General features: G+C 48.9%; 1 protein-coding gene across 4 annotated transcripts in view; it reads right to left on the bottom strand.

Moving 5' to 3' along the window:
- CBFA2T2 (CBFA2/RUNX1 partner transcriptional co-repressor 2) overlaps positions 1 to 27762 on the bottom strand; it is a 38918-nt gene that overhangs the window by 5701 nt on the left and 5455 nt on the right. For all 4 annotated transcript variants that reach the window (XM_031064156.1, XM_031064157.1, XM_031064158.1 and 1 more), the window contains exons 2-8: positions 11819 to 11962; positions 8476 to 8717; positions 6833 to 6922; positions 5941 to 6122; positions 5063 to 5316; positions 4312 to 4397; positions 2117 to 2312 (exon numbers count right to left, since the gene is read on the bottom strand). In XM_031064156.1, the coding sequence (XP_030920016.1) occupies positions 2117 to 2312; positions 4312 to 4397; positions 5063 to 5316; positions 5941 to 6122; positions 6833 to 6922; positions 8476 to 8717; positions 11819 to 11936 (1168 nt within the window). In that variant the 5' untranslated portion in view covers positions 11937 to 11962. The remainder of the gene's footprint in view (positions 1 to 2116; positions 2313 to 4311; positions 4398 to 5062; positions 5317 to 5940; positions 6123 to 6832; positions 6923 to 8475; positions 8718 to 11818; positions 11963 to 27762) is intronic.

The following is a 27762-nucleotide window of genomic DNA, read 5'->3' as shown; positions in this document are numbered from 1 at the left end:
ACTCCTCAAACAGCCAGATGATAAATTACAGCGTTTAATTAGCACCTTACATAATTTATGACACTGTATAACCTATCTCCTGGTACTCTAAAACAACAGGCAATGCTTATAAATGTATGTTATCCAACTTCTGCACTGTCCAGAGGCTGTGAGCATCAGTCTGTACACCAGCAGTTTACATTAAGCACAGCACTTCCCAATCCCAGGGCAATTCAAAGGCTTGAACTGATGGACAGATTGTCCTCCAAGACACCTGGAGATGCTGCTTGATGCTTAACTGAACCTTCTCACAAGAGCAATAGAGCTTGAAAATTATCCTTAGGTCCCACTAGGGGAGAAAGCAACAGCTTTCCAAATTTATATAAAAATTTTAATTATATCAACATGGGGCTGGAAGTGTATTAGTCATGATATACTTAAATATAGAAGGGCTAAAAGCTGGCTGTGCCCCCCAGGCTGTCACATACACCCACTGCTCCTCAGGCTTGGTGGCAACTGGAGCCAGGGGCACTTGGATTCCTTGCAGGAGGATTCACTCTATATTTTGTATACAAACAAGTAGAATATACATCGAATTGACATTTATTCTTGCTAGAAGAAATCCATTTTTCTTACTGAATAATCAGAGGGTTTTTCCCCAGAGCTTGAATTGCAGTGGGTTTGTTTGCATGGAAATCTGAATTACACTCAAATAAATCAGCATTTTAGACTTTTTTTTTTCTATAGAGTCAAACCCCTGCATACTGGATGGGGAAACCAGTCAGCTTCGATAAAGTTGACTCACGATACAAAAACAGAATTAGTAACACAGGTAGCTATTACACTTACAAAGGCCTTTGGTATTTTTAGAATAAATAGACCCCGACATTTAAAATCCTTCAGGCAAGAGGGACTGGAAGGGGGAGAGTGGTGGAGGCTAACACCTCCTCCCTGCCTTTTCACCTCCAGCTTTGGACCAGCTTTGGCCAGCAGTGACAAGGAAAGCACGAGCAAAGGCGCCTTTAGACGCTGACAGAAACTGCTTCCTGTGTCGCCTCTCTTCAAACCCTTGAGAAAAATACTTAAGCACTGGGTGGACGTGACAGCCTGGGAGTTTTTTTTGTTGTTTTGGGGTTTTTTAGTTGGTTTTTTTTTTCCCAGAAGGCAAAAAGGCAAAAGCCCTGTTTATTTGAGCCTCTCTTCGTTTATATCTTAGTTCACTACAGGTGCATCTGATTGGTCAATTTATCAATACATTTCACATGATTGCCTAATTAACAAGACACCCATTTGTAAACAACCTTATGAGAAAAACAGCAAAACAGATTGTTAAAAAACACCACCTGCAGACTGTTTTAATATTTGACTATCATTATTTATCTCCAGCTCCCTAAAGCTTCCCAGGCCAATTCATGTGAAAACTTATCCAGCTTTCTTTCTCTCTGACCAGGCTGTTACAGTATTTGTTGGGAAGTGCCCCAACAAAGGCAGGAATGATGAATCTGACTCCATGTTCTCAGAAGGCTAATTTATTACTTTATGATACTATACTATATTAAAGAATACTATACTATACTAAAGAATACAGAAAGGATACTTACTGAATGCTAAAAAGATAATAATGAAAACTGGTGACTCTCTCCAGAGTCCTGACACAGCTTGGCCCTGATTGGCCAAAGAGTGAAAACAACTCACACGAGTCCAATCAAGCAATCACCTTGGGTAAACAATCTCCAAATGTGTTCTAGCCGAGCACAACACAGGAGAAGCAAATGAGATAAGCATTGTTTTCCTCTTTTCTGAGGCTTCTCAGCTTCCCAGGAGAAAAATCCTGGGCACAAAGGGATTTTTCCAGAGAATGTGAACGCCACACCTGTGGGTCCCACCCTGCCATGGACTCTCCATCAAGGGAGAAGCTTCATCCTGCAGAGCCCTGTGTCATCAGAGGGACACATGGCTTGTGTGGCTCCAGGTGTCCCAGAGGCCACCTAGCTCATCCCAGAGACAGCCAAGTGTCACCCAGGCACTTTGAGCGAGGGCAAACACATCTGTCCCATCCACAGCAGTGCTCAACCAAGCCCACCCTATGACTGGCACACAGGACCACCCTCCCTGCCCATGCGCCGTGCCCGCTCACCGCTGCCCGCGGAGTCGGCGCTGGCTGGGCTGTGCTGGCGGCTGAGCAGCTCAGTGCCCGCCTTGCGCGGCTCGGCCGTCTCGGAGCAGCGTCTCTTCCAGTAGTTGAGCTCCTCCCTGTCGGCCTCCTGGCAGCGCCGCAGCACCGCCATGGAGCGCCGCGTCTTCTCCACCATCTCCATGATGCAGTTCAGGGCCTGCAGGCAGGGGTAAGGGTCTCAGTCATTATAGGAATGTGTCTGTTGTTAACGGAGTGACATAATGTTCCAGATTGCAATGCAAGATGTTTTCTATTACCATCTGTATGGCAGATTATAATTTGTCAAGTGGGCAGTTTGCCTTATCTCTCTCTCTGAGTGACCACAATCACTCCTCCCTCGGGAGGGGACATCTGCTGATAACAACTATTGAATGTCAGTGCATGACTGATAAGAACTGCAGCATCCATTGGGAGATGTGAGCCCAGAGGGAGGAGCCAAGCATTGCTACCCAGATATAATCCAGAGGTTCTGGGACACCAGCACGGCTTTCTCCATGGGATTCCCCAGAGGAACAGCAGCTGCCTCTTCTTCCACTGGATGGGTTCTGACTCTGTCAGTGTTGTTCTAGTGTACTGCATTGTTTATTTTATCCTTTTTTTTCTTCCCTATTAAAGAACTGTTATTTCCTGCTCCCATATTTTTGCCTGAGAGCCCCTTAATTTAAAATTTATAGTAATTCGGAGGGGTGGGGAGGGTTTACATTTTCCATTTCAGGGGAGACTCCTGCCTTCCTTAGCAGACTCCTGTCTTTCCAAACCAAGACACAAAACTATCCTTTGTGCCCTTAAAAAGGAAATAAGGCCAGAAGTTTCTCTCCTCAATGAGGTGACAAGGCATCTCATAAGATCTGGGGAACTTCACCTCAAACTTAAGGATAGTGAATTGGACAGGAGCCAAAAAGTCCTGCCTGAGCAATTTACTAGATATAATACTAGAATATAGATAAATACTAGAAATAGAAGAGATAATACTAGAAAAAGAAGAGAACAAAGAAACTAATTGCTTTTGTGAGGTGTTTTACCAGGGGCAGGAGGGCCTCTTGCACCTGGATTGTTTTTCTCTCGGTAAAGAGTTTTGTTATTTTGCCTTTTATTAAAACCTTTTTGTTTCCAACACTACCACAGAAGCCATCCTGCTGATTTTATGCCTTCTAAGGTAGCTGAGCTATCTTGGGTGTGAAATATATCTCCAAGAGCTTAGGAGACCTGGCTCAAAGAGAATCGTATTTCAATCATCACAGGTTTTGCTGTGGAGGGACCATACCAGGCAGATGAGACAAGAGTGAGGTGGTTTCCCAGGATTTGGGATGGTGTCATGCCCAAGGGCACAGCACTAGGTAGGGTCACCACAAGAGGTAGCTCAACACTCCAGGACATGCTCCTAAAAGTGGAGAGGAAACCCCACCACTTTCCTATGGGATTTGGTTATGATCCTGGTGTCAGTGCTGCAGAGTCACAGTCCAACTCCAAATATTCAGCTACAGGGCCTCTGCTCCACCCCAACACCATCCCCTCAAAAAAACCCATTAGCTTTAAACCATGAGGTCTCTCTGCATTTATGATCAAAGCTGAATTTTAATCCCATCTCTGACAGAAACAGCAGTGAAGTGCCTGGAGGAGCTGCCTTGCTCAGAAGGAAAAAGCTCAGCATAAAATCTGCCAGAAGCACCAGGTCTTGCTGTTGGTGCTTTTTTTGGTCCATAAAAGGCTGGCACCTCAGGGAAAAAAAGTCTTAAAGTAATGATAGGTTTACTCATTTTGTAACTCCATATCCTGAATGCACTTAGTGCATCTGTGCACTTGTGCTGGCCAGGGCTGGGGCAGAAAAGATCCCAGTGGGGATAAAGCTGGGGTCGGTTGCTGAGCCAGCCATGGCAGCACCTGGCCATGCTCTGCAGGAGAAGCTCCCCAGCTCTAGACACTTCATCCACACCAAATTTAGTTTCCACTGACCACAGGCAGAGGAAACCTGCCAGGAAAGCGCTACAGCTCCTCTCAGCCCTCCCCACAATCCACCTGCTTGTGGTGGCTTGCTCCTCCACCAGCCACCAGGAGAGCCTGGCTATGGTATCAACAAGGAAATCACCAACTGGAGCAGGTGGAATGCTGGGTTGCTGCTTCCCACAGAGCTTCCCACAGCCCCTGCAGTTCCTTACGTGATCGAGATGCTTCCACTCATCCGCCCACTCCCTCTCTGTCAGGCGGTGATCCACCAGCTCGTCCTGGTAGCCTCCATTCAACCCTGCAACAACACACAGCCACGGAGGGATCAGATGGGCCAGTGGAGAGAGAAGTGTCCCCAAAGCAAGAATAAAGAGCTCTATTTCCAGCTCCACACAGCTGGGATTTTAAAACACATCTCCAGGTGGCAGCTCTACAGGGGTAATTCAATGCTGGTGCTTTTTTATCCCTGTCTGCTTCACTGTCTGGGAAGTGCTACAATCCACTTGTGGCTCCAGCTCTGACCTGCTTGTGGAGCTGGTTCTCCTGTTATAAGCCCACAGCAGCTCAGAGCCTGTGATTCAGGCTGTTGTGTTGGAAAAACACCAGGCACCTCCCACACATCCCTTGGAGAAACAGGGCAGGGGGTCAATCTTGACTCTCCTGCTTTGGAGATCTTGGAAAAGTTAATCTCTATTTCCTTGTCCTCTCCTCCTGCCTGCTGGGTTGGCTACACTCAACTCACACACTAAATTCTTCCTCCTCACCCTCAGTGACTCCAGCCTTCATACAGGAAAATACAAACTTTCAATCTTCCTGTTTTCAACTCCCCAGGGGGAGCTGCTTCCTCTCAACTCCCTGCAAAGACTCAGCTGTGAGGACATGCCCAGCATCAACCATCTTTGGTATGAGTGGCCAAGCAGAGACCAACATCAAAACTCAACCAGGAACCCTCCAGGCTCTCACCAAGCCCGCCGTGCCTGTCCCGGATCTCTCTGTGCTCCAACATCTTGCTGGGGTCCCTGTAGAGGTGGGAGGTGGCAATATCTTCCAAGGTGTAGTGCTGGAGGGGTGGTGGGGTGGGGTGGAACTGCCCGCTGGGGTTCATCAGAGGGATGGTGAGAGCAGGGCTGTGCCGGGGCGCGGGGCTGATGGTGCAAACCCTCTTGGCCGGAGGCTCTGTTGGCAGCGGCTCCCTCTCAAAGCTGCTGTCTTCCCTCCTGCAATCACACCAGCACAGACAGGCATTCCTTAGCATCCCATACATGTACTCAGAAAGATGCAGATTTGGAATCAGCAGGGTTTGGGCAGCACGGATTTTACCACGGGGTAAATGCAGAGAGCTCAAACAAATGCGCTCAATTTGTGAGGCGACGCACAAAGTGACCCCGTCAAAGAAAAGGGTTCAGGATGCCTGAGTGTTGTGATTCATCTCTCTGAGCATGACCAAATTAAAATTTCACAGTTTTTATAAATTTGAGGCATGCTCCACATAATTGCATAACAACTTTTATCTTGGAATAAAACGTGGTGAAAATGAAGCGCATCCTTCCCAGCCCTGCCAATGCCTCCGCTCCTTGCCTTGGGGGTGGGAAACTGCTCAGCTCTCTGGCTCAGGCTTTTCAGGGCTACCCAAAAGTCCCTCTGGGACACACCCTGCCTGAAAGAGGAACCCAGCCTGAACTCATAGTGCAGTAGGAGCAGTCATTGAAGTCTCAGAACAGCCAGAACTGTTGTTGGGAGTGATAAGATCCTGAATGCTGCTTAAAGCTTTGTCAGCAGCAAAGATAAAACAAAAGTCACGACTTCAACAACTGAGCAGAGTGACAAAAGCTGTTTGTCACCTGTCTGGACTGTGCCTCTTGCCATTGCCATTGACCTCGATGAGCAGCTCGGAGGAGTCAGCAGGAGACGTGGTGTTGGTGTTGAGCAGGATGTGCTCGTGCTGGGCCAGGTACTGGGAGGGCGTTTGCTTGGCAGCGCGGGCACAGTGCAGCAGCTCCCGCTGCAGCAGAGGGAGGTTGGCCTGGAAAACAAGCGCAGGGCTGGGTTACAGCAGCTGTTCCAAAAGGTTTGGCTTTTATTAATAGCTCAGAGCAGTAACACCTGTGACCCATGACCCCCCCCCATTCAGGATCCCCCAGCTCCTGGTGTCTGCACTGGCAGATTTAGCTGTATTTTCCCAGGAGCCTGATGTTGGTGGACCCAAAATCCAAGTGTTACAAGAAGCACTATGTGCTTCCAGCATCTAGTTACCCAGAGGTGTTGTGGAATCCCCATCCCTGGAAGTGCTCAAGGCAAGGTTGGACAGGGCTTGGAGGAACCTGGTCTAGTTTAAGGTGTCCCTGCTCATGGCAGGGGGCTGGAATGAGATGAGCTTTAAGGTCTCTTCCAAGCCAAACCACCCTGTGATTCTGTGATTTAACTATCCCAGACAGACTCCGTGTGCCAGCACTTCAAACATTCTAGATCTGAACATTTGCAAATAAGATTATAGGCTCAGAAGCTGCCACATGGAGCTTGGTTTGCCTCCTTTATCTCCAGCACACAAGCAGACATATGTGGCACACAGCACAACGTCAGCCAGTCCCACACGGCCAGCTCTGTGCAGTCTGTCTTGGGCTCCAGCAGAATTGCTGTGGTGCTTGCAAGGAGAGCTTTCCCAGCAATGTCACAGTGCCAAGAGGCACAGGCAGGCACACAGAGTGGCAGCAAGCCCCAGCAGCTCCCTGTCACCTTCAGGAAGGGGATCACAAATGGCCGCAGGGGGAAGTTGGTCGCCTCTTGCAGCTTGCAGTGAAATTCCTCGATTGTCACCGTTGAGTTCTGAGAAAAGAAATTAAGAAATGAAATGGCAATTTGTTCTTATTTTTAGACATGTGGGAAATGGCTCCAAATGAACAGAACTGGGAGGGAGACAGCATCTGCTGCTCCAGGACTGACAGTGTTTGCATTGGATCCTGCTGGATGCAGCCAGCAGGGCTCAGGCCAGCGGAGCAGGAATGCTGCACTAGGAGAGGGGTGGGAACTGCCCTGCTCAGCACTCCCCCAGCTCCAGAGTGGGAGGCAGAGGCTGACTCCAGGGCAGCAGGACCCAGCTGGCATCTACTGCATGCTGGGGCAGGCTGTGCAGAGTCAGACTTTGATCCCAGCTGCTCAGAACTGCACACCTTCCTCCCCTTCAGTTCTCCTCATCTGACCTACCCACGGAGTCTCACCAGCCTTCTGTTATCTGTGGTCCTCTCCTGGTCCAGCCCTGCCTCCCCCAGGGCTGCTCAGGCCTCCCTGGGACAGCAGCATTTGATAATCTGCATATACAAAATTCACTCCTGCAGCAACAAGCACGATCTGGGGTGAGAATAACAGCCAAAGGGACCTGGACAGCTTCTCCTTCCCTCCCCAAAAAGGCAGGCTGAGGTACTATCCTACATCCATGGAATTAAATATGCTATATAAATGCAGCCAGCAGCATTTTACATCCAGTGCTTAAGCCCTGGGAGTGACCCAGAGGACACGGACAGACTCAGGTTTGCCTTGGAAGCAGAAATGCTCCAGGCTGCTGCAGTCTAGCTCCCTTCAGAGCCTGCTGAGCCTCAAAACAATGTGCCAAAAAGCAGAGATCAGTGCAGGAGCCCCACGGGACCACAGCTGCCCAGGGCTACAGGGCTTCAGTCCAAGGTCACAGAATGGGTTGGGTTTGAAAACATCCTTAAAGGCCATCTCATTCCACCCCTGCCATGGCAGGGACACCTCCCACTGTCCCAGGCTGCTCCAAGCCCTGTCCAGCCTGGCCTTGGGCACTGCCAGGGATCCAGGGGCAGCCACAGCTGCTCTGGGCACTCTATACCAGAGCCTCATCACCGTCACAGGGAAGAATTTCTTCCTAATACGTAATCCAAACCTCCTCTTTTTCAGTTTAAAGCCATTCCCTCTTGTCCTGTCACTCCATGCCTCTGTAAAGCATGTGCAGTATCATGTCTAATGCACTGGACAGCATTTCTCCCAGTTATTCTGTATAAATGCAAACACTGGATACAATTCTGCAGCAAGACCTGTTCATGTGGGTTTGAAGGGGTGTCCTCATGGCAGGGGTTAGGAATGAGATGATCTTTAAGGTCCCAAATCAAACCAATCTGTGATTCCATGATTTACAGAAAGGCTTTGTTCAATTCCTTCCAGCTTTCCTTAAGTTTAGCTGCACACAATCTCGTGCCTAAGCCACTGGACCAACAGCTTTTTGAAACACAGCACAGATAAAATAAATCATTCATTTTCTCAGGAACCACAAACATAAGAGTCTGGCTCAGCAAAGATGCAAACAAACACTGTGTGCCAGGACCTGGGAGAAGCCAGGCAGCCTGGGATGGTGCAGGACTCACCACGAGTGCCAGGACGAGGGTCCGGACCTTCTCCCCGATCTCCGGTGAGATGTCATTCCCAAACTGCTGCAGGGTGGTGAGGAAACGCTTCAGCTTGCTCAGCTGCCGGGCTCCACACGTGGCTGGGAGCTGCTGGTTGGTCAGTGAGGAGGAGGAGGATGAGGAAGGGCCGTTGCTGAACCTCTGGGGTGGGGATGGGGCCCCGTTCAGTGTGGGGGGGGAATGGTTGATTCCGTTGGGCACTGCAAAGGGGAGATAGAAGCCATGCTGAGCACCAGGTGGGCACATCCCTGTGCCCTGGTGCTGAAGTGGATCCATCCTCCAGCCAGGAGGCTGCTACTGCTGCTGAGGGGCAGCTCAGGTGGCTCCACCTCACCCAAGGAGGGCTGGCAGAGCCTGCTCTGGGCCTGTCATCCCTCCCTGGGGATTTACAGGGAGTTTCACAAACACAGTTGTTTTTTTCCAACCTGGTCACATCTGCAATTTTGCCTCCTCTAAGTGGTGAGCATGTTGAAACAGACTGAAGGGCTGGAAGTTTGGGAACTCGGCAAGGGATTAGGATAAATTGTTGACATCCCCATGCTGTGGTTGTGCAATGTCGAGCCCTGTCTGAGGAGCAGCTGTGCACTGGGGCCCCAGCTTGGTATAAACCCAGAATTTCAGAGTGAAAATACATCATTGGAAATAGAGTCATAGCTGATCCACAGGGCTTATCCTTAAAAACCCAGCCCTGAATCCCTTATGATTTAAGTGCTGACAAGGGGGCCACAAGGTATAAAAAACACTTCAAGTGATGGTGTTCAGAGAAGCCCTGAAACCACCTGGCAGAGCTGCCCCTTGCCTGTGGGAGGAGCAGAAACTTGTGAGAAAAGATGCCAAAATTTCTGCTGCAGCTTCACAAGAATCATACCAAATCCTGATGAACTCAGGGAGGGGTTTTTCAGAGAAGACAGGAGGTACTTGAACAGTTAAACCACTCTGGGGCATGCCAGGGTTGGAGGCTGGAAAGGCTCCACACACCTGGACCTTCGTGGTGAGCACAGGAGGGAAACTTAACCAGAGTCAGTTAAGATGCAAGGAAAGATAAGGCTACAGAGACCAACAAAGGTGGTTCTTGCCAACCAAGGGGTGACAGCCCTCACAGACAGATGATGAGATGAAGGTGAAGGCCAGCACTGAGAGGATGGAGGTACAAAGGCAATGTGAGCTCATGCCTTTTGTTATGGAGCAAAGCAACCTGAAAAACTCCTGTTTTTCACACCCACTCCCAAAGCAGCAAAGCAACAAGGACGTCAGGATGTACTCACGGGTACAGCTCCACAGAGTACACCAGAGCTGTGTGAAAGGCAAGGCCTTTCTGGTAATTACTCATAAAGGCCTTTATTTCACTATAAAAGGGTTACAGACAGGGTGAAGCTGCCAAGAGAAGCTCCTCTCAAACAGCAAAGGTTGTGCAGCTCTGTGCTCTCCGGCGGCCACAGCTGAGGCGCTTTCCCCCTTCTCTATTTCACTTCCTCTTACTCCTTCAGATGAAAGCCTGGGGAGGGCAATGGGCTCTATTTATACCTCAGGAGAAAGAGGAGCTGAGACACCCCTGGGGCTGCAGGGGACCCTGGGGAGAGGCTGCCAAGGAGGGAGCAGGGGATGCTGGTGGATGTGGGATGCCGTTAGACACGGCCCCGTAACCGCGCTCTGCGTTTCTGGGCTCAGCCCTCCTGACCCTCTGCCAACGGCACCACCGCAGGGCAGCTGGCACTTATCTGATCCTGCACACCACCAGGACCTGCTCCACCACACACCACACAGCAGGGCTGGCATCTTGACTGCCAGGTGAGAGCACAGCGCTGCAGCAAGCGAGGCAGAGTACCAAGACCAGTGGGATTGCTGGCTTGATAAATGGATGGTATGTATTATCCCAGGATGATAAAATTCCTGGGAACAAAATCATCATCTAAGGCTACTCTTAAATTCTGCCTTAAGTCCTACACAGTCAAAAGGTTTTGCTGCTTCTCCAACCCTGTGTTAGTGATCCATAGGCAGGCACAGCTTTGTTCCAACTGCTCCACATCACCTGCCCAAGCCAGGGCAAGTCACACCCCCACTGAGTGACCAAGACCCTCTGGTGCAACTGAGAAATGAAAAAGCAAGAATGAACTTCATCATAGGTCACATCTCTCATGTGTCTTGGAAAGAGGCAATTAAGTCATCTGCAATCAGCAGATTCAGGCTTCTTGGCCCTTAACAGCGTGCCAAGCATCCTCATTGGAAAAATTAATTTCTGTCACTTTGCTAATGGTCTTTTTCTGCCTGAGCAAAAGGAGAGCCATTAAAAACGCCTGAACACATAAAGATGGGGACAATGTGTCTGGCGGGATAACCCAGTGATTAGCGCTGCTGCCAGCACATCACAGTGTGTCCTCCAGGAGGCTGGGCTGGAAATCTCCAAATCCCAGTGCCAGCATGGAACTCTGAGATAGCCCAGGCACTGTCATGGACAGCACAGCAACACAGAACCAGCTAGGGAACACTCTGTGCAGGGAAAAGGGGTGAGGAGAGCATGGAAAATATGTACATGCCATGTGTGGGGGTCAGATAACTCCATGCCCAACAAAGTAAAGCAGCTTTGCTCCGGAACAATGCTTTTTAAAAGACATTAAATGGCTTAAATGTTGGCTAAAGAAGGAAAAAAAAGACCCTTTCTAGGCTGTAAGAAAAGGCTGAAGGTCTTTTCCATCCATAGAGTCACCTCTGAGCAACACTCAGCTAGAAGAAGTGGGTGCAAGGCTGTGCTACAGCTGGGCAGGATCAGGACTGACTGTGGCTTAATAGGAAAGATTATAAAGAGAAGATGGAAAAAAGAGAATCTGGATGGACAGCAAGGAATTTTCAAGGCTGGGAAATTAAAAAAATGAAAAACTTTCTAATCTCAGCTGCAGGAATGCTGCCTCCAAAGTGAGATACAGCAGAGTGGGAATTAACTCCTCCAAAAGATAAAGAGGAAAGCCCAGCTCTTGGCTCACTTGAAGCTGACCTGATAAAAGATTCAATTTCTTAAGGAGTTTATGGTGGAAATCAAGGCTGCACCTGCAAAGAGAAAGACTCAAGGCAGCACCAGGAGCAAGGCAGGAGCAGGCAGGGGGGCAAAGGGGGATTACAAAGGGGGATTTTATGTCCTGCAAGCACTACAGAACTGCAGGAAAGCCCCGGTCCCCGCTCCCGCACAGCCAGGCAGCATCACAGCCGTGTCCTGGCTGATGGCTGGGACATCCCAGTGAGTTCTAGGAGCAGAGCCTTCCCTGCTGGCTGGAGCAGGTCCCAGGACAAGCAGCAACACTGGGCTTACGTGCAGCTGGAGTGAAGGACACGGGCCGGGGGCCGCCGGCGTTGACGGGGGGCAGCGGCGGCATGTTGGGAGGAGAGGACCTGGACTGGATCTTCACTTCCACGGGCGATCCGGGCATCACTGGCACCCTCTTCTCACCAGCAACTGTACCAAGAGAAGGTGGCAAGGCTTAGTGACAGTCCCTGACACGCATTTCCCCGCCCAGCACGCCGGGAACAGTTGCAAGGGCGAAGATAAGAGCTGGGGGAAGTCACGCAAAGCTCCAACGCTGCTCTGGAGGGCCCCGAGCTGGGGACAGGCACCAGGGGTCATGTCCGTGGTGTCTGTGCTCACCATCCCAGTCTCCTGACTCCATCTCCTCACCCCTCACACCCAAAGATGCTGTTCAAAGCGCTTCTGTCGATTTGCTTTGCCCCTGTTTAAGATCTCTCTGATACACTGCTCGCTGAGCCTTTCCAGAGGAATCACAACCTTTGGGAGCCATGCAAGCAGTAATCTGGACTTGGGCTGGCCAGAAGTGACTGGAATGGGCCTGGGGTTGTAGAGATGAGCTGATATCAGCTACTCACAGCCCACCTCCTGTGTGCAGTCTCTGGTGTCTAATCCATGACCAGCTCAAACTGCAGCTTCCTTTGCAGTCCTGAGGGGAACAGTGTGACCACACTCCCAGCTCCACTGGCTGGGATCAGCTTCACAAGAGAAAAAGGAAGAAACATCCTAATGTAATAGGGGGATGCTTTTTTTTTAAGGGGCGTTTTGGGGTATTTTTGGTTTTTAAAATACGGACAGCTCAGCAGACAAAGCCTAAGGATCTCCAAAGCGCAGCTCCCATTGGAGCCAGTCCCAATCCAGGGGTGCTTTGTATTGCACTGCCAGCATCTCCAGTGTCCATGAGCCCAAAGCAACCACCCCTCTGAGATGATGGTCCCCACTCCCTGCTCTTCAAGCTGGCCCTCCCCTTGCTCAGTTAACTCACTAACGAGATGTGAGCAGCTTGTCCCCCCCAGGAACACGGCCAGGTCTCCAGCTGCACCCCAGCTCAGGCTGCGAGGGAGCTCAACCCAACTTCCACCTCTCCAGGGGTGCAAGCTGGGCTTGGGACCATTACCATGTAATTTGTTATCCACAGCTCTTACCAATCTCTGTCAGCTGCAAGAAACTCAGCTTTTGAGCCCGGGCAAACAATTAAATGCTGCATTCCCATCGAGCGCTGAATAGGTGGCAAAATTCTGCATTGAAACACAACCCAAACCTGCTACTTCTTGATTCCCAACAACAAAAATGCTGCTTCTGAGAGCAGAGAAAACACAAACTGGCACCTGAGCCCTTGTGCTGCTGCCTGGGATCTGCTCTGTCAGCCCCAGCACCTGCTCTGCCACCGAGCTGCCTCATTCATTTTCCTTATGGCAAGGCACGGGAAATGCCAGAGAAGTAACAAATGAACTTTGTTATTCCCAGCATTTCTTTCTGCTGTTTGCAGGAAGGGGGAGCAGGGATGATACACTCTGCAAATCCATGTTTTCCTGCCCTGTCAGTACAGGTGGAATAACATGGGTTGGAATTGCTACAAAACCCACATCTCAGAACATTTGTGTCTTCATTTATCTAAACCTGCTTTCAAGAAAAGGAAAAAAATTCCAGGCTTTGCTTTCATGAAGTGGGGAAATATTGAAGCCATGGGAAGCTACTATTAATTTTAACTTCTAATAACTACATGAATCCCATATTGCAAACTACTGTACATGTGGCCCAGTTTCCATACAATTGAACCCTGATGTGCAGACCCTCCCTGTCATTCCCACACATGAATATGATATTCAGATGAATAACCATGCATTGATGTAGGAACATGACATCATTTATACATGTAGGCACCTATTCCAGCAGGTGAGTTTATCAGCAAGAGCAGGTAAAACCCCCTTTCCTTCCCCTCTAAATACATGCAGCAAAACAGTGAAATTTTGTACACAAAGTTAGGGGTATTTCTATCACAAAAAGTCTGAGCTCCCTCACTCAGGCAAGGAAGGGACACATTGCTAAATGACCCAAATTATTCAATCAAACCAGCACTAACTGTGCCTCTCCAGCACTCAGTGTCAGCTGCCCAATGACCATCCAGGGTCCCACTGTCACCCACCTGCCTCCTCCTCTTCTCCCTCTTCCCATGAAACCCCCTTTTCCAGGTGTACATGGCCAATCTGATATTGCCATACTCTGGAGAGCATGAAATCCTTAAGTTTTCTCCTATTCCTTCCTAAAATGTTCCTAAGGCACATAAAGAAAGCAGAACTAATTTGGTTAATTTACAGAGAGGGAGATAAATTTCGCATAGAATTTATAACCCCAAAATAAAACCAGCTACTGTGTCAGACACCAAAACTGAAGCCCACAAGAAGCCAACACCTTCCTTTCCAAGCCCACTCTAACAGACAAGAAGCAAACAGGATTGTTAAATTTAAAAGCTTCCTGCTAATGACCTGGGGCATCTATAAATGCAGATAAAAACCATCTTTCTGAAGCTCTCCTTTTTTAGCCTAAACATGCCCATTTAATGAGAATCATCTGAGCAAACCAGGCTGTGACCAAGGGCATGAGTCAGCCTTGAGCTGACCTGGGGCTAAAACTGAGCCATGAGCAGCTCCCTGGAGAAAGGCTGCCTTCCTCGTCCCATTCTTTCACTTCCACCACTCAGAAATATTTACTGGCTCACCAAGAGCAGCTTTCAGTGCTGCCTCCATCTGCACAGGGAGGATGCAGAGATGCTCCTCAAAATGTGTGCAAATCACTCAGCTGTGTCACTCACCCAAAGAGTCAAATGCCACCACAGACTTTGGATGATACTCTAACAAGAATAATTGTTGTCAATGCCTGAATGCTCCGAGCACCAGAGCGAGACACCTGCCCAAACTGGAAACATTGCACTGTTTTCCTACAAAAACTCCTCCTTCCAAACCTTACCTGGATCAGAAACACAAATGCTGTTGTTCCTTCTCAAGCAGTGCCTGCAGGAGCAGGCCAGACATATTTATGGCACAACACTTTGGCTGTCAAGCTGCCAAATGCCCAAAGTTTGCAGTGACACATGCTCAGCTCTGCACCAGGACGTGCCCAAGGTGACCAGGGACAGGGGACAGTGCGGACACTGGGTGGGAGAGCTGCCTTCCCAGCCTCAGACACACAGGAATTCCCCACGGGAGGAGGACTCAGAGAAAACACAACCCAGTGAGGTGCTGTTTTAGTCCTGGCTCCATGCAGGAATTCCATCTCCTCCAGCAGTGATGGGTTTGCAGTGTGGATTTTGCAGCTCTCAGCTGGGCAGGGGCAGCTGCAGCACAGAGCAGCCTGTGCTCCTGCCCTAGATATTCCTGTGGCCCATTTAAGGAGCCCAGGTGTGCAAGAGAGCAGAAAGCCCCAGAGCTGTGAGTACACCTGGAGCCCTCCCTCCCTGAGAAGCTGCAAGGCCTGGGTTCATCTGGCTTTGCTCTGGCTGTTGGTGTGCACCAGATTTCCTTCGCTGTTCCAGTCGCCATCCTGGCGTAACAAATTAAAAAGGAACATATGTCAGGATTAAGTGCAGCTGATGATTTTTCTTTCTGGAAAGGAGAAAGAGCTAAGTGAGACAATGGGAGAAGAGGCCAAGAAAGTATCTGGGGTCTCAAGTGATGCTCAGAGAGGTCCCACTCCTGCATTCCCAGCTCTCCCAGCACATTTCAGAGGGGCAGTTTCAACATCAGCTCCAGACAGATCTCATCCTATTTATTTTCTTTAAAGAAGTTTTCCCACCTATGGTGTTTAGTACAAAAAGTGTTGCTGTGACAGGTAACCTCATAATTTACTAGCACTATAAACTGTAAAAAGAAATTGCTTTATTAATCTCTTCATGCCTGGGGGCTTGAGAAAAGGGAAAAGGCAGAAGAAAGAAAACAGCAACAAGTTAGGGAGTATCTTAATTACACTGGAATGTAAATTAATCCCTAAATTCCTTTGGCAATTAGAGAATAAACTAAGTGATGAAAAAGAAGCAAAAACAGTGCATGAGGAGAACTGGATGTTACCTTCCCCAAAAAAGCAAGATTAGGAACTGGAGAAGAGTGACAGTGAGGCAGACAAACACAAATGGTCTCCTCCTCATCCTCTTCCCAAAGTTCAAAATATAATTAGGGCAGTATCAGGAGGTGCTCCACTCTGCTCAAGAGAAAGCCTTGATCTAGATTCCCTGGCAGAGCCATGGATTTGCTGAGACCAAGGGAAGAGAGGAAGAGCCACTGCAACAGAGCAGAAAACGGGGATGCTTTATCTGAATTTACACTGCAGTGTCTGCATGGGCACAATTTAATCCAGTCACCTCCCTGAGTGGTATCTTCAAGCCATTCCTGATGCACAGGTAGGATTCCCCTTGGTTCCATGGCACAAGAGTTAAGGAGGAAGGATGAACTGTGGAGTGATTTTGGAACTGTCATTTGTAAATAAGCTGCAAAGAGTCAGAACTGTGTCTCACCAACCCATGTGCCAGACTCGAGCTCTCCAGCTTTCTGTAAAAGTCAAACCATGAAATATCTTGGAAGAAACAAGAGAAAACTACATTAAGCATGAGACAGCCCTGCAACACCAGCAGCTATGCCCAGGTAAGGGTTTGCTTTTCCCTTTGGCAGCTTGCAGGACAGAGAACAGGCTCAACATCAGAACTTGTCAACAAAACTTTTATAAGTGGTTATATTGCAAACCTGTAAATTAACAAAGGTGTATTTTGAGTAAAAGGCTGTGTACAAGGGCTAGCCCAGTGGTTCAGTCTCAGGAGGAAAAGCATGTCATGATTTCAGATAGAAAGAAGAAGTTTAATCAAAGCAGATGTTTTCAACTTTCATCTGGTACAGGCAGAACATATTCATAACCTAAAAAGCCTCTCCCACCCCAAAAAGTTAAAACCCCCAAATTCATACCCGCCTCTTGAGAGCAAGGGACTGGAGAACTGTCCCAGTAACAACAGCCAAGGTCAAGTCCACCAGGAGAAATTCTTTGGTCACCCACGAGCCAGGTCTGAGCTTATTCCAGAGCCAGTGGACAAACAGACACCCCAGAGGGGACCCAGCCCACCCCAAAACATCCCTCAAAGCAAGGGAGATCAGCCACACCTCTCTTTCCTGTGGCCCTGCCACCTCAGGTGAGCACTTGGCATGAAGTATAGACCACCTACAAGTCAGCAAAATGAGGCCTTCCTACAAACAGTCCTGGGAACTTCTTCCCCCACTGTTTATATGGATTTAGGTAGAGCAATGCCAAACTTGGCTAAATGGATAGAGAGGCCACTGGAAAGAGGGAAAAGAGGGAGGGACAGACCTTTAACAGCCCCCTCTGACCCAAACTGTTCTATAACTCTGCAAGTAGCTCCATGTCTCATGCAGGAGGGCAGAGCAGGGAATGCCCCAGCCCAGCCCTGACGTCCCCAGTGAGGAGGATGTGCTGCAGTTGGCTCGTCACAGGGTTCCTGTTGATCATCTGAATGCAGACGAGAGGCAGCATCAGTGTAACCTGACCTGATAATGTAAATAGGGTGAAATGAAATATGGTTCGCCACCTCCCCAGCTTTGGCGAATGTTTATTTTGAATAACATGCTTATCTGCTCCAACTGCTCACCATCTGTTTTCAGTCTCCACCAAGCTAATATTTTTCACATTTAGGAACTGAGAAATGGGAAGAATTACATTTAAATTTTATTAACATCTTTCCTCCGCTCCAAGGTTGCCTTTCCCTCCCCTTGATGGCTCTAAGCCATCTGTAGAGCACCTTTGCAGTTCTCCAAGGCATGCAGATGAGAGGTGATCTACATGCAAAGCAAGAGCATCATTACTCAGGCTTCCAGAAGATGCCATTTACTGCTTCTCCACCGCAATTCCCTCCCTCACCTGCTTCCAGACAGCTTTCCCCAAGCTCAAACTCCAATCACATCGTCAAGGGAGAAGTAATATTTTATCTTTTTGCAGCATTGCTGCATCAAAAAGCGATGGAGAGGGGAGATAAGCATCAGGAACAAGGCAGCCAACACAGCAGCTTTCAGAAAAAAAGGATGGTTGGGTCTGTCCCAATTTGGAGGAGAGTGAGACACTGGGAGGTCTGTAGTCAGGATGACTTCTCTCTACAAATATTGACATTTGTTTGCTTGTGGGGTGGTTTCTAGAGGTCTTTCTTTGCTTGAGTCAACAAAAGGTGATTTACAACCAGCACTGGGGGACATGAGCGTGTGGCATAACCAGGTCACCAGCAAGGGCTGGTCACAGGAGGTCCCTGTCCATCCTCCTCCCTCCATGCCATGGAATTGGCCAAGATGCTGCTCCAGCACCAGTGGCAGTGGGTAACTCATGCCCCTGTACAGATATTTCTCCACTCCATGTGATCAGCCTATTTTTACCGCGTTTAGCTCGAGTTTATAGCACATCCCAGCTCCTGAGCTGTAAGATGCTGTGGGAGTGGAGAGGGCTAGGCACCTCTCAGGAGAGCCTTGCATCACACAGGAGGGAGCTGCTGAGCCTGGGAGAGGCATTTTATAAATCAAAAATAAACGCGTGTATCTCCATTGCCATCTAGTCCTCTCCCACACACAGCTGTTTCACTTTAAATCTCAATTCAATGTGAAACTCAGATAGAAGAACTTGAAAGAGCAAAGTATGTTATCGTTCACAAGCAGTCCAGAAAGCAGTTAATAAGGGAAATAAGATTAATAATTTATTCCTGAAGGCAGACTGCAGATCTTTATCCGTCTTGCCCTTCAGTGATTTTTATAAAATCCTATTAATGTGCCTGGCTCTAGGAACTCAGCAGTAGCACAGGTTGGATTTGGGGCAGTTCCCAGGCAGACAAGGCGGCGGCAGCTCCAGCTCTGCCTGTGCCATGGCCATGTCAGACCCAGCAGCACAAACCTGCCTGCAGGGCACTCCTGCCTCCAGAGCCTTCCTCTGGGGCCACACACTCAGGCCAGGACCAGACCCTGGATGTGGGATTCACCCCACAAACTATCACACCCAACACTCCCTACAGCTGTTGGACATCAAGCCCCCAAACTCATCTCGCTTCTAGAAGAACACAAACCACCCTGCTGTGGTAATCCCCGCTCTGCTGCTCTCTTTTCAAGAAGGAGGCAGGGAATAGTCACTCTGAGAGCCATTTCCACCCAGGAGCTGTAGCTGCTCTAGCCACCACCACAGCCATTCCCTTCCCACACCACTAGCACCCCTACAAGTAAATTCTGCGGACCCAAGTTCATCCCTTGATGTCCCTGGCAGCAGCTTTTGCTCATCACTGTCTCAAAGGGATGCTGTGAGCTCTGCCAGGGAGCCCAAGGTGCCCTGGGGCATGGAACCCTCCTCATCCTCACCAGCTGATTGCTCTGCCCTCATCAGAGACAGCCACCCCAGAGGGAGGCATACACTCCTGGAATACAGCCCAGGAGAAAACATTCCTGGAAACCAAGGCCTGCATTGCAGTTTTAGGATAGGAAGCACTTTGGGGATTGAGGGGAGTGATGCAGCCTCCCCAAACCACCCCTTTGGCTGGGTTATAACCTGGGACGGGGCACTCGTTCAGCAAAGCCAGAGCTGCTCATTAATTCATTTGCTTAGATACTGCTAAGTATTTTGGTAATTTTTCATTAATTCCTTGTTCCATTTAACATCACAGAATCAAGACTTTTTTTTTTTTTTAAATCACCCACTCCCATAACAGCATTAAGCAATATTTCCTCCTCCGCACTATTTACTCCTTGGGCTAAAGCACTGGGAATGAAAAATGAAAGCTGTTACAGATATCAAACGGGCAATTATCACAATCATGGCAAAAAATGACTTCTTAAAAGTCTCAGCTTGCTGCGCTGCTCTCCAAAGCCTCCGACTCTGAGCAGAACAACGGTGGCGGGAGCAAAGTTTCCAGATGGGAACATCTGTGTCTCATTTGCCTCAGGGAAGAAAACACCAGGAAGATTAACGGCTCCCGAGGCTGGTGGAGCCCAGACACAACACGTACAGAAGGGATACCATGGAGAAAGGCTTGGAGCAACAGCCTGCTAGCAAAGATTGGGTGTTTGTATTTAATGTTATTTTGCGGCACTTCTGCATGTGGGGAAATGAGATGTCAGGGCAAAACACAGCTTGGGTTTTGCTTATTGTAAAAAATAAAATAAAAGCAGTGCTTTTACCATCTCAGCTATTTTTAGATAGAAAAATTAATTTTAAAGTTGGCTTTAAGGGGTTACACTCCTAAAAGGTCTGAAATTGCTCCCTGCCCAGAGCATCAAGGCCATGGGTTCGCCCCTCTGGGGTCCAGTGAACACCAGGTTTACACCAGAGAGAGTAAGAAGTGATTCAACAAGTGGGAAACTCATGGTTGAATGACCAAGTCTCCCCTGGCAATAGCAGTAAAAACCTGTTTCCCTTAGGAGCATTCCTTAAATTCTGTTACAGTTTAGGGACCACATTTCCAAAGGTAGGCAGGCCTATAATCCACAGGTTATACACAAGAACAACTGAGCACTGTAATTTTGAGAGTGCAAATCTGTTTTTCATTCTGCCTAGGCTAAACACCATGGAGTAAATAAAGCTGGAACTTTTGTACCTGTAAAATTTTGGGAGGTCCAAAAGAGAGCAAACACAGTGAAACAAGCTCTAAGTTTAGAAAGCATTTTCCACCTTAACAGAGGCTTCGAGACAGCCTTTAGGACATGATTTTATCTAGCCCTCATAAATCCTTTTAAAACTTGGACTGCTGGCCATTTAACAAGCAGCTCCACCCTTCTCCTGCTCTCCAGATGAAACACATTCACACTGGGCTCCATTTTGTTCCCTCCTTCTCCAACCCAGCAGTACCAGCAAAGCAGCAGAGCCTGGGGAGCCGTGGTTAATTGGCATCCTCTAATTACTAATTAGCTCCAAGGGGCTCTCTGCAGCTCCAAACAGTCAATGGGAATGCATCCACTGATTTAAACAGGCTTGGGAACAGCAGAGCTGCTGGAGCAGGCTCTGAGGAGTGACCCAGGGAACTCACAGGGAACCCACAGCTCCCCAAGGAGGATCCAGCACGGGGCCACCACCACTGCAGCCCTTGCTGGGCTTCTCAGGAATGGCTCAGGGAGGGTTTTAGGGTTCTCTCCTCCAAGGGGAGCATTCTTAGGGGTTCTGGCTGCTCTGCAGCTTCTCCTGCACCTCTCACACATATGCTGCACTTAGAGGTGTCTGAGCAGTGTTTGTGGTTGAAAAATCCATCATAAGAGATTTAAGGCACAAATTCATCCCACCACCACCCCACAAACTCCATTTAGGACCCTGAGCCTCCTCACTGCGTGACTTTACCAGAAGAGCTGAGGAGAGGGCAATGTGCACAGAGCAGAGCCCAGCAGGAGCTGATGGCCACCAGTGCAGTGAGGCCACAGCTCCCAGCCTGCAGCACTGCCCTGCTCCCTGCTCAGCTGCTCCAGGAAATCCAGGGAGCACTGCAGGTCTGGCATTCCCATGGCTTCCCCAGGACAATCCCCCCCGCCAAGGAATCCTGCAGCTTCTGCACTGTGAGCCTGGTTCATCCCAAAAGTGATGGTCACCAGGTGAGAGAGCCTCCTTTTTCACTGCCTGGTGTTTTATGTCCCTGCTCTCAGTTTCAGTAGGAAAAGCTGTGGAAAAGGAGGACATTTTCTAGCCATAAGAGACCGAGGAGGTGCTGAGAAGGATGCTGTTTCTGGGTCAGCACAGTGAGCCCCTTTGCTGAAGGCTTCCCACCACAGTCCCACTGTGCTCACTGCAGGATGAATCCCTGCCTCCCCAAGGATAATAATTTGGGGAATTTCCTCTGAGAAAAGCATGCCATTGAGCAGAGGCCACTGCACTGCCTGGTGCATTTTTAACCCCAAGCAGCTGAGTGATGATGTGATACCACTTATCACAGTGCCAGGTGAGCTCAGATCCCACAGCTCCTGGCACTGCAAATCCTGCCCACCTCTGTGCCTCTGCTCCCAGTTAGCTGCTGGGAATAAGTTTGGTCCCATGCAAGACAAGTTCCTACAGGGATGTGCATGGTCTGTGCAAAAGCTCCCACAGATTGTTATGAGGGCAGCAAGATTTACTCCAGTTTTTTGTCATCAGAGAACCCAGAAATCCCTCAAGAGAGACAGCCTTGTCTGTGCCAACATGTCCTTTCCCCAGGATCCCTGAGATCACAGTGTTCCTGCCTCTCTGGGTACAACAAACACAGGCACTGTCCATGACTTGGACAGGTCCCCATCCCACAGTGACACACGCCAGGGATCTGCACAGCGGGGCAGAGACAGCCTGGAGCACCTTGGAAGTTCAAGCAACACAAGGAAAAAAGGGGAACAGCCTGCAAAATCATTAAATCTTTCAAAAGAAAAGATGAAATCAAACCCACCTTAAAATCATCCAGTGGCTGAATATTTGGGAGCTTTAAACTGGATTACTAAAGACATGCAGGAGGAGCTTAAAGTCAAGCTTTAAAACCATTTAAGAAGACATCCCTCTTGCTGTCCTCCATCTTCCAAATGCTGCTGCTTGATGGTATGGTGCCCAACACTATAAATGAACCTTAAAACCAGCACTGACCTCAGAAAACAACCAGTACTGAGCAAATCTGGGTTTCTTAGAGCATCATGGATATCACTGAGCACAGAGATCTGGCCTAAGGAGAACAGGAACAGCAGCTCTGGGGTTTAGGAGCAGGGGTATCCAGTGAGTAGAGAATACTCCAAATGAGTAAAGCACAAACTGGGATATAAAAAGTCTCTGCATACCAGGCAGACACAAAGCAGCAATGCTAGCAGCTCAAGCACCACTAGCAATAACTGTAAATAACAACAATTAAAAAAAAAAAAAAAGCAAGGCCACTTCTTTCAGAAGTGAGATGTCAAGGCAGAAAACCACATTTAATCCATAACAACCAACGTGACCACAGAAAGACACAAATAATACCAAGGACACCCAAAGCTATTACAGAAGTCTATATTAAACTAGGAAAAAAAAACCCCAAACTAACAACAAACCTGTTTGTTAAGCACAGACCAGGTACAAATCCTGACCATCTGGAGAAGGAAGCAATCCAGAAACTCATAGTCAGATGGGCCAGTTTAGATGAAAACAATGGTAATTTCAGCAAAAAACAAAACAGAAACCAAATCCAGTGCAAAACAAACCACTAACCAAGTTCTACCACAAACCCAAAATGAAGCAATCAAGGAAGGATGCAGAAAAACATCCCCCTTGGGTCCCTGAAGTCATAGCATTTCCAAATATAAAGCAGACTCTAACACAGAGTCTCCCTTCTCCAGATGGAGGCTGAAGAGCAGGAGCTCATCACTGCCAGCCAGCCCAGGGCTAAAGCTCCACCAGAATTTATCCAAAACTGGGCAAGTTGTCCAAGAAATCAAGGAGGAACTTGGGAAAGATTTGAGAAATCTCTTCCATCCTCACTATTTACAAGTGCCAGAGGGGACTCCATCCCTCTGTCAGCGTCTGCAGGGAAGGGTCACAGCAGGGACAGACTCTGCTCTGTGGGGACAAGAGGAATAGGCAGGAACTGATGCCCAGGAAGTCACACCTGAACATGAAAAACTTCTTTACTGTGTGGGATTGCCCAGGGAGGGCAAATATCTCCCTCACTGGAGGTGTTCCAGAACTGTCTGGACACAACCCTGTGCCACGTGCTCTGGGATGACCCACCCTGAGCTTGTGTGACCAGGAGTGTCCCTTGTCCCACAGCCAGGCTGGCTTTCCCAGGCAGCCCTGGCACTGCTGCCCACACCAACACCCTCTCTGAGTGCCCTGCTGATACTGCTGGGGTAGCCAAGCCTCACTAATGAGTCCCCAGCTCCCTGGCTCTGTGCAGAGCTCACTTCATTCACTTGGGCGCTAAGTGCGTTCAGTGCTGCCCAGCTAATAGTCCCTGCCATCACTGGCACACACAGGAGCCCTGCCAAGATGACAATTCTGCCTCTAAAAAACACTGCTCATACCACTACACAAATGGCTCTTCCTCTGTGCCCCAAGCCTGAGCAGCCTGTGGGAAATTTCCACCATTCCCCAGAGCTGGAAGCACAGGAGGAACACACTCAGGGTGTGTTTTGGAGGGGTGTGGGGGTCTGATGGTGTAGATGGGTCCTTACACACCTGGAGCCCCATGAACCAGCATCTCCTGCAGAGTCACAGAGAAATCAGGATGGACAGAAGAACCCTCAAAGTTCAGTGTTTAGAATCATGGAATGGTTTGGGTTGGAAGGGACCTTGACGATCACTCTGTTCCAAACCCCTGAACATCTTCCACCAGACCAGGTCACTCCAAGCCCTGTCCAAGTGGAACATGAACACTGCCAGGGATGGGGGATCCACAACTTCTTGGTCTGTTCAGGGAATGATCCCAGCAGAGATGGAGGTACAGCAGTGCCTGTTTCTGTGTGCCTCCTTCCCCTCCCTCTCATGGGCAGCAGAGGTGGAGAATTTCCATGGATAACCTCTGGAGATTCAGTGATGCACAGGGACTGCAGAGGGAAGGCTGGCTCAGCTGCTGCTGCACTCACTTTCAACCCATCACACAGCCACACAGCACAGACAAGACTTTCTAATTCATCACTCTTAGGGCTGTCCTCAGGTAGTTAGCAGTAACCTTCATTCACCTGCTCCCCATCAACTGGAGCACAGGAGAAAGACAAAAACCCAAAAAGCTCAAAATTGTGAGACCAGGGCACAAAACAAGCCAGCAAACCCCCAAGTTTGTTCTAAACTGTCACTTTCCTTTCCTGGTCACAGCAAAGCCTGTGACACTGTGCCTATAAATTTCCTCTAATGATGCAGCAGTGAGGCAGAGCCCCATCTGTGCCTGGGCACAGGTGAGACTTTTCACTATCGTGTAAGTGCAGGCTGCCTTTCAATTACACTCACCAGCCCATTAGGCAAATTAGATTTGCATATGAGAGGATAACTAGAAAGTCAAGAAATAGGCTCTGAAGGAAAATACATTCTCTAAGCTACATGTCCCTGGGAAGATGTGGACAGGGAGCTTGCTCTCCAACCCTGTAGGGCTACTTTAGGTTTTCATGGTGTTCAGGTTTCTCTCAGTGTCTGAGGACAGCCTCTCCACCAGGCAGAACTGGAGCCAGACAAAGACATCTGCGTTCCCTGCATCCCCACCTCCCTAAAAAGATGCCCATTTCTGCAGGGAAATGCATCATTTGCAGGTTCTGCCTTGCAGTATGCTGGAGAGGAGATTAAAATACTACCGGTGTGAGAGAATTTCAATTGATCCCACCTGGGTTTCAATAATATATCACTGAAGTACAGAATTATTTCCAGCACCCTAAGAAGGTCCAGAGGGACATGATACCCAGTGGTATGGCATTACACAGGTGTCCCATGTCACTGAGGACACTCATGTGGACTAAACAGTTCTGCTCAGGTGATTCTGAAGAATTCATCCGCCTGCACACACTTGTTTTTTTTTTTTTTTTCCTGGTGAGTGTATGCAAAACAGAGACAACCTAGCTCATCTCCCAGAATCCAGATGGCACTTGCAAACCTTGTCTGTGTATCAAATGTTGTTTTTTAGATCAAGTGTCCCTGGTTGACAACACAGAACTTCACGATGCTATCTTTAGAGAGGCTTCTCTGCAAAGAAACACCCTTGGAGCATACGTTGCAGGAATATGCTAATGTGGCAGGGTGTTTTCAGTGGCCACAAATGGATCTGTTCCTGGGAGCTCAGACACCCCACAACAAGCTGAGACTGGCTGGAGATGAAGGGTCACCCAGCTCCCATGGAAAAGATGCACCAACAAGTTAAAATTTGCAGAAAGAGGTTAAATTACACCACTGGAGAGAGGCAGGGTGAGCTCACAGCAAGTGCACTCACACACAAGTGATGATTACTAAAAAACTCTACAAAATGGGTGAGGGCAGCTCAAAACAGACAGCAAAATCTGAAACTTTTCCATTCCTTGACTTCTCCTACAAGTTTAGGGATTGTTACCCTATTTCCTGTTCAGCTAACTGCAAGGATCTTATAAAAACCCAGTGATTCTTCTTCCTCAAGGTCTTCACTTCCTCCTCCACATCTCATGCAAAGATAAAAGCAGCACATGGCAAAGTAAGTTCTTTAAAACCAACCCATTAAGAAAGAACAAAACTCTACAAAACTTGCAGTTTGACAGATTCCTGAGATGGTGATGTTACCACCTTCAATGAAAAAAATTGTAGCGTTTGTTAAAAGAAAACACCAGCACCCCTCAAAAAACCCACCGAGTTGTTTTCTATTCTCCTCAGCTCCAAGAACAAGAATCATCACCTGCATGTGAAAAAGCATGAAAAAACCCCTGACTTATACACACTCCCCACTAAGCAGCAAAATGGCCTGACAAAAACCAAGAAAAAACAAAAAAGCTGCAGAAACAGGTTATGGTACAGCTCAACCCTGGGATCAGAAGGTGACACCAACAGCACTGAGGTGGCAGAAATAACCCCTCATGCCTGCTGCTGAAAAGAACATTTCAGAACAGTGACATCAGGTAAAGCAGCAGCTTTTGAAAAAAGAAAGTGATCCAGGAGGTAGCTCCTTCCATATTGCAGGCGCTCACAGTAAACACCATATGGCCTGTTAATTTAATTAGGGAGAAGAAACCCCCTAAGTTTGAGATTTGACTTTGAAGGGTTTAAAACAAGTCTGAGGAAAATCACTCGAGATATTCCATGAGGTTGCTTTGCCTCCTTCATCCACGTTCTGACCTGCTGTACCTGGTGTACAGGCCTGGTGCTACCCCAGGCTGCACTCACCCCTAAGAACTGGAATTTTTTTAGAACTCCACCACCTTCCCCACCACTACACCTGCACAGATGCCTCCCAGGAAGATCTGGGTGGTCAGCGCCAGGCAGCCAAGCCAGGAGAGGGCTGGATCAGGAAGGAAGGACAGTAAATGAAGCAAGTACTTCAGCTGAACAATATTCTCAGCTAGCAAGCAGAATTTTTATTTTAAATCCTCACAATCTACATTGGCAGGTCCCACCTGTCAAAGACAGGATGCAGCTCGTGCTGAAGGTCAGCCTGACAAATGGTGGAGCACCAATGCTGAGACACAAAGCCTCAGGGCAAGTCCACTCCCCATTCATAAGTAAGTTTGCATCTGTAATCTTGAGATCAACCAACGAAGCTCCAGCTGTCCCTAAAGACTTTTGTATCTGAGCAAAATCTCAGTGCAGTGACTCTGTTTGCTGAATAAAATGTCGTTCTCCATTATGGATATATCTTCCATCTCTGTGAGCAGAGAGGGGCATTTCTAGGATCATTTCCAGCTAGAGGTTTGCCTTCCTGCACCTGTACCACCATGGGACACTGCAGCACCACTGCCAGGTCTCTGCTCAAACTGCTCAGTGCATCACCAGCAGGAACAGGAGAGATCCCGCGGAAGTGGCTGCTGGGGCACCAGCAAGGATGCAAAGCCACAAAGGTCCCTGAGGAATGGCCTCCCAAGCTGGAAGAGCTGAGGCTGACGAGGCTCTGGTAGGGTCACACCTTCAGCAGCCCCGGAGGCCCAGGCAGCAGCAGGAACATCTCATGGTGCTCCAAGGACCAACATCCCCTCACGAGCTGCTCTGGCAGGAGCCTCCAGCACAAACCCCACCAGCACAGCCTTGGGGGTCCAAGCTGGGTGAGGGAAACCCAGCATTTCTCCAGAGAGGTGCGACCAACCTATCTCAGGCCTGGGTCAGGGCTTTGGCCCCCAGGCAGGGGCACAGAGGGAAGCTCTGCTTGATTCCCCCAGGATGGGCACAGAGGGAAGCTCTGCCTGGTGCCTCCAGCACGGGCACAGAGGGAAGCTCTGCCTGATGCCCCCAGGATGGGCACAGAGGGAAGCTCTGCCTGGTGCCTCCAGGATGGGCACAGAGGGAAGCTCTGCCTGATGCCTCCAGCACGG

Source organism: Geospiza fortis, unplaced genomic scaffold (assembly GCF_000277835.1).
Source record: "Geospiza fortis unplaced genomic scaffold, GeoFor_1.0 scaffold57, whole genome shotgun sequence".
In the NCBI taxonomy this organism is placed as follows: Eukaryota; Metazoa; Chordata; class Aves; order Passeriformes; family Thraupidae; genus Geospiza; species Geospiza fortis.
Note: the sequence above shows the minus strand (reverse complement) of the source record. Positions and strands in the feature narration are given on the sequence as shown.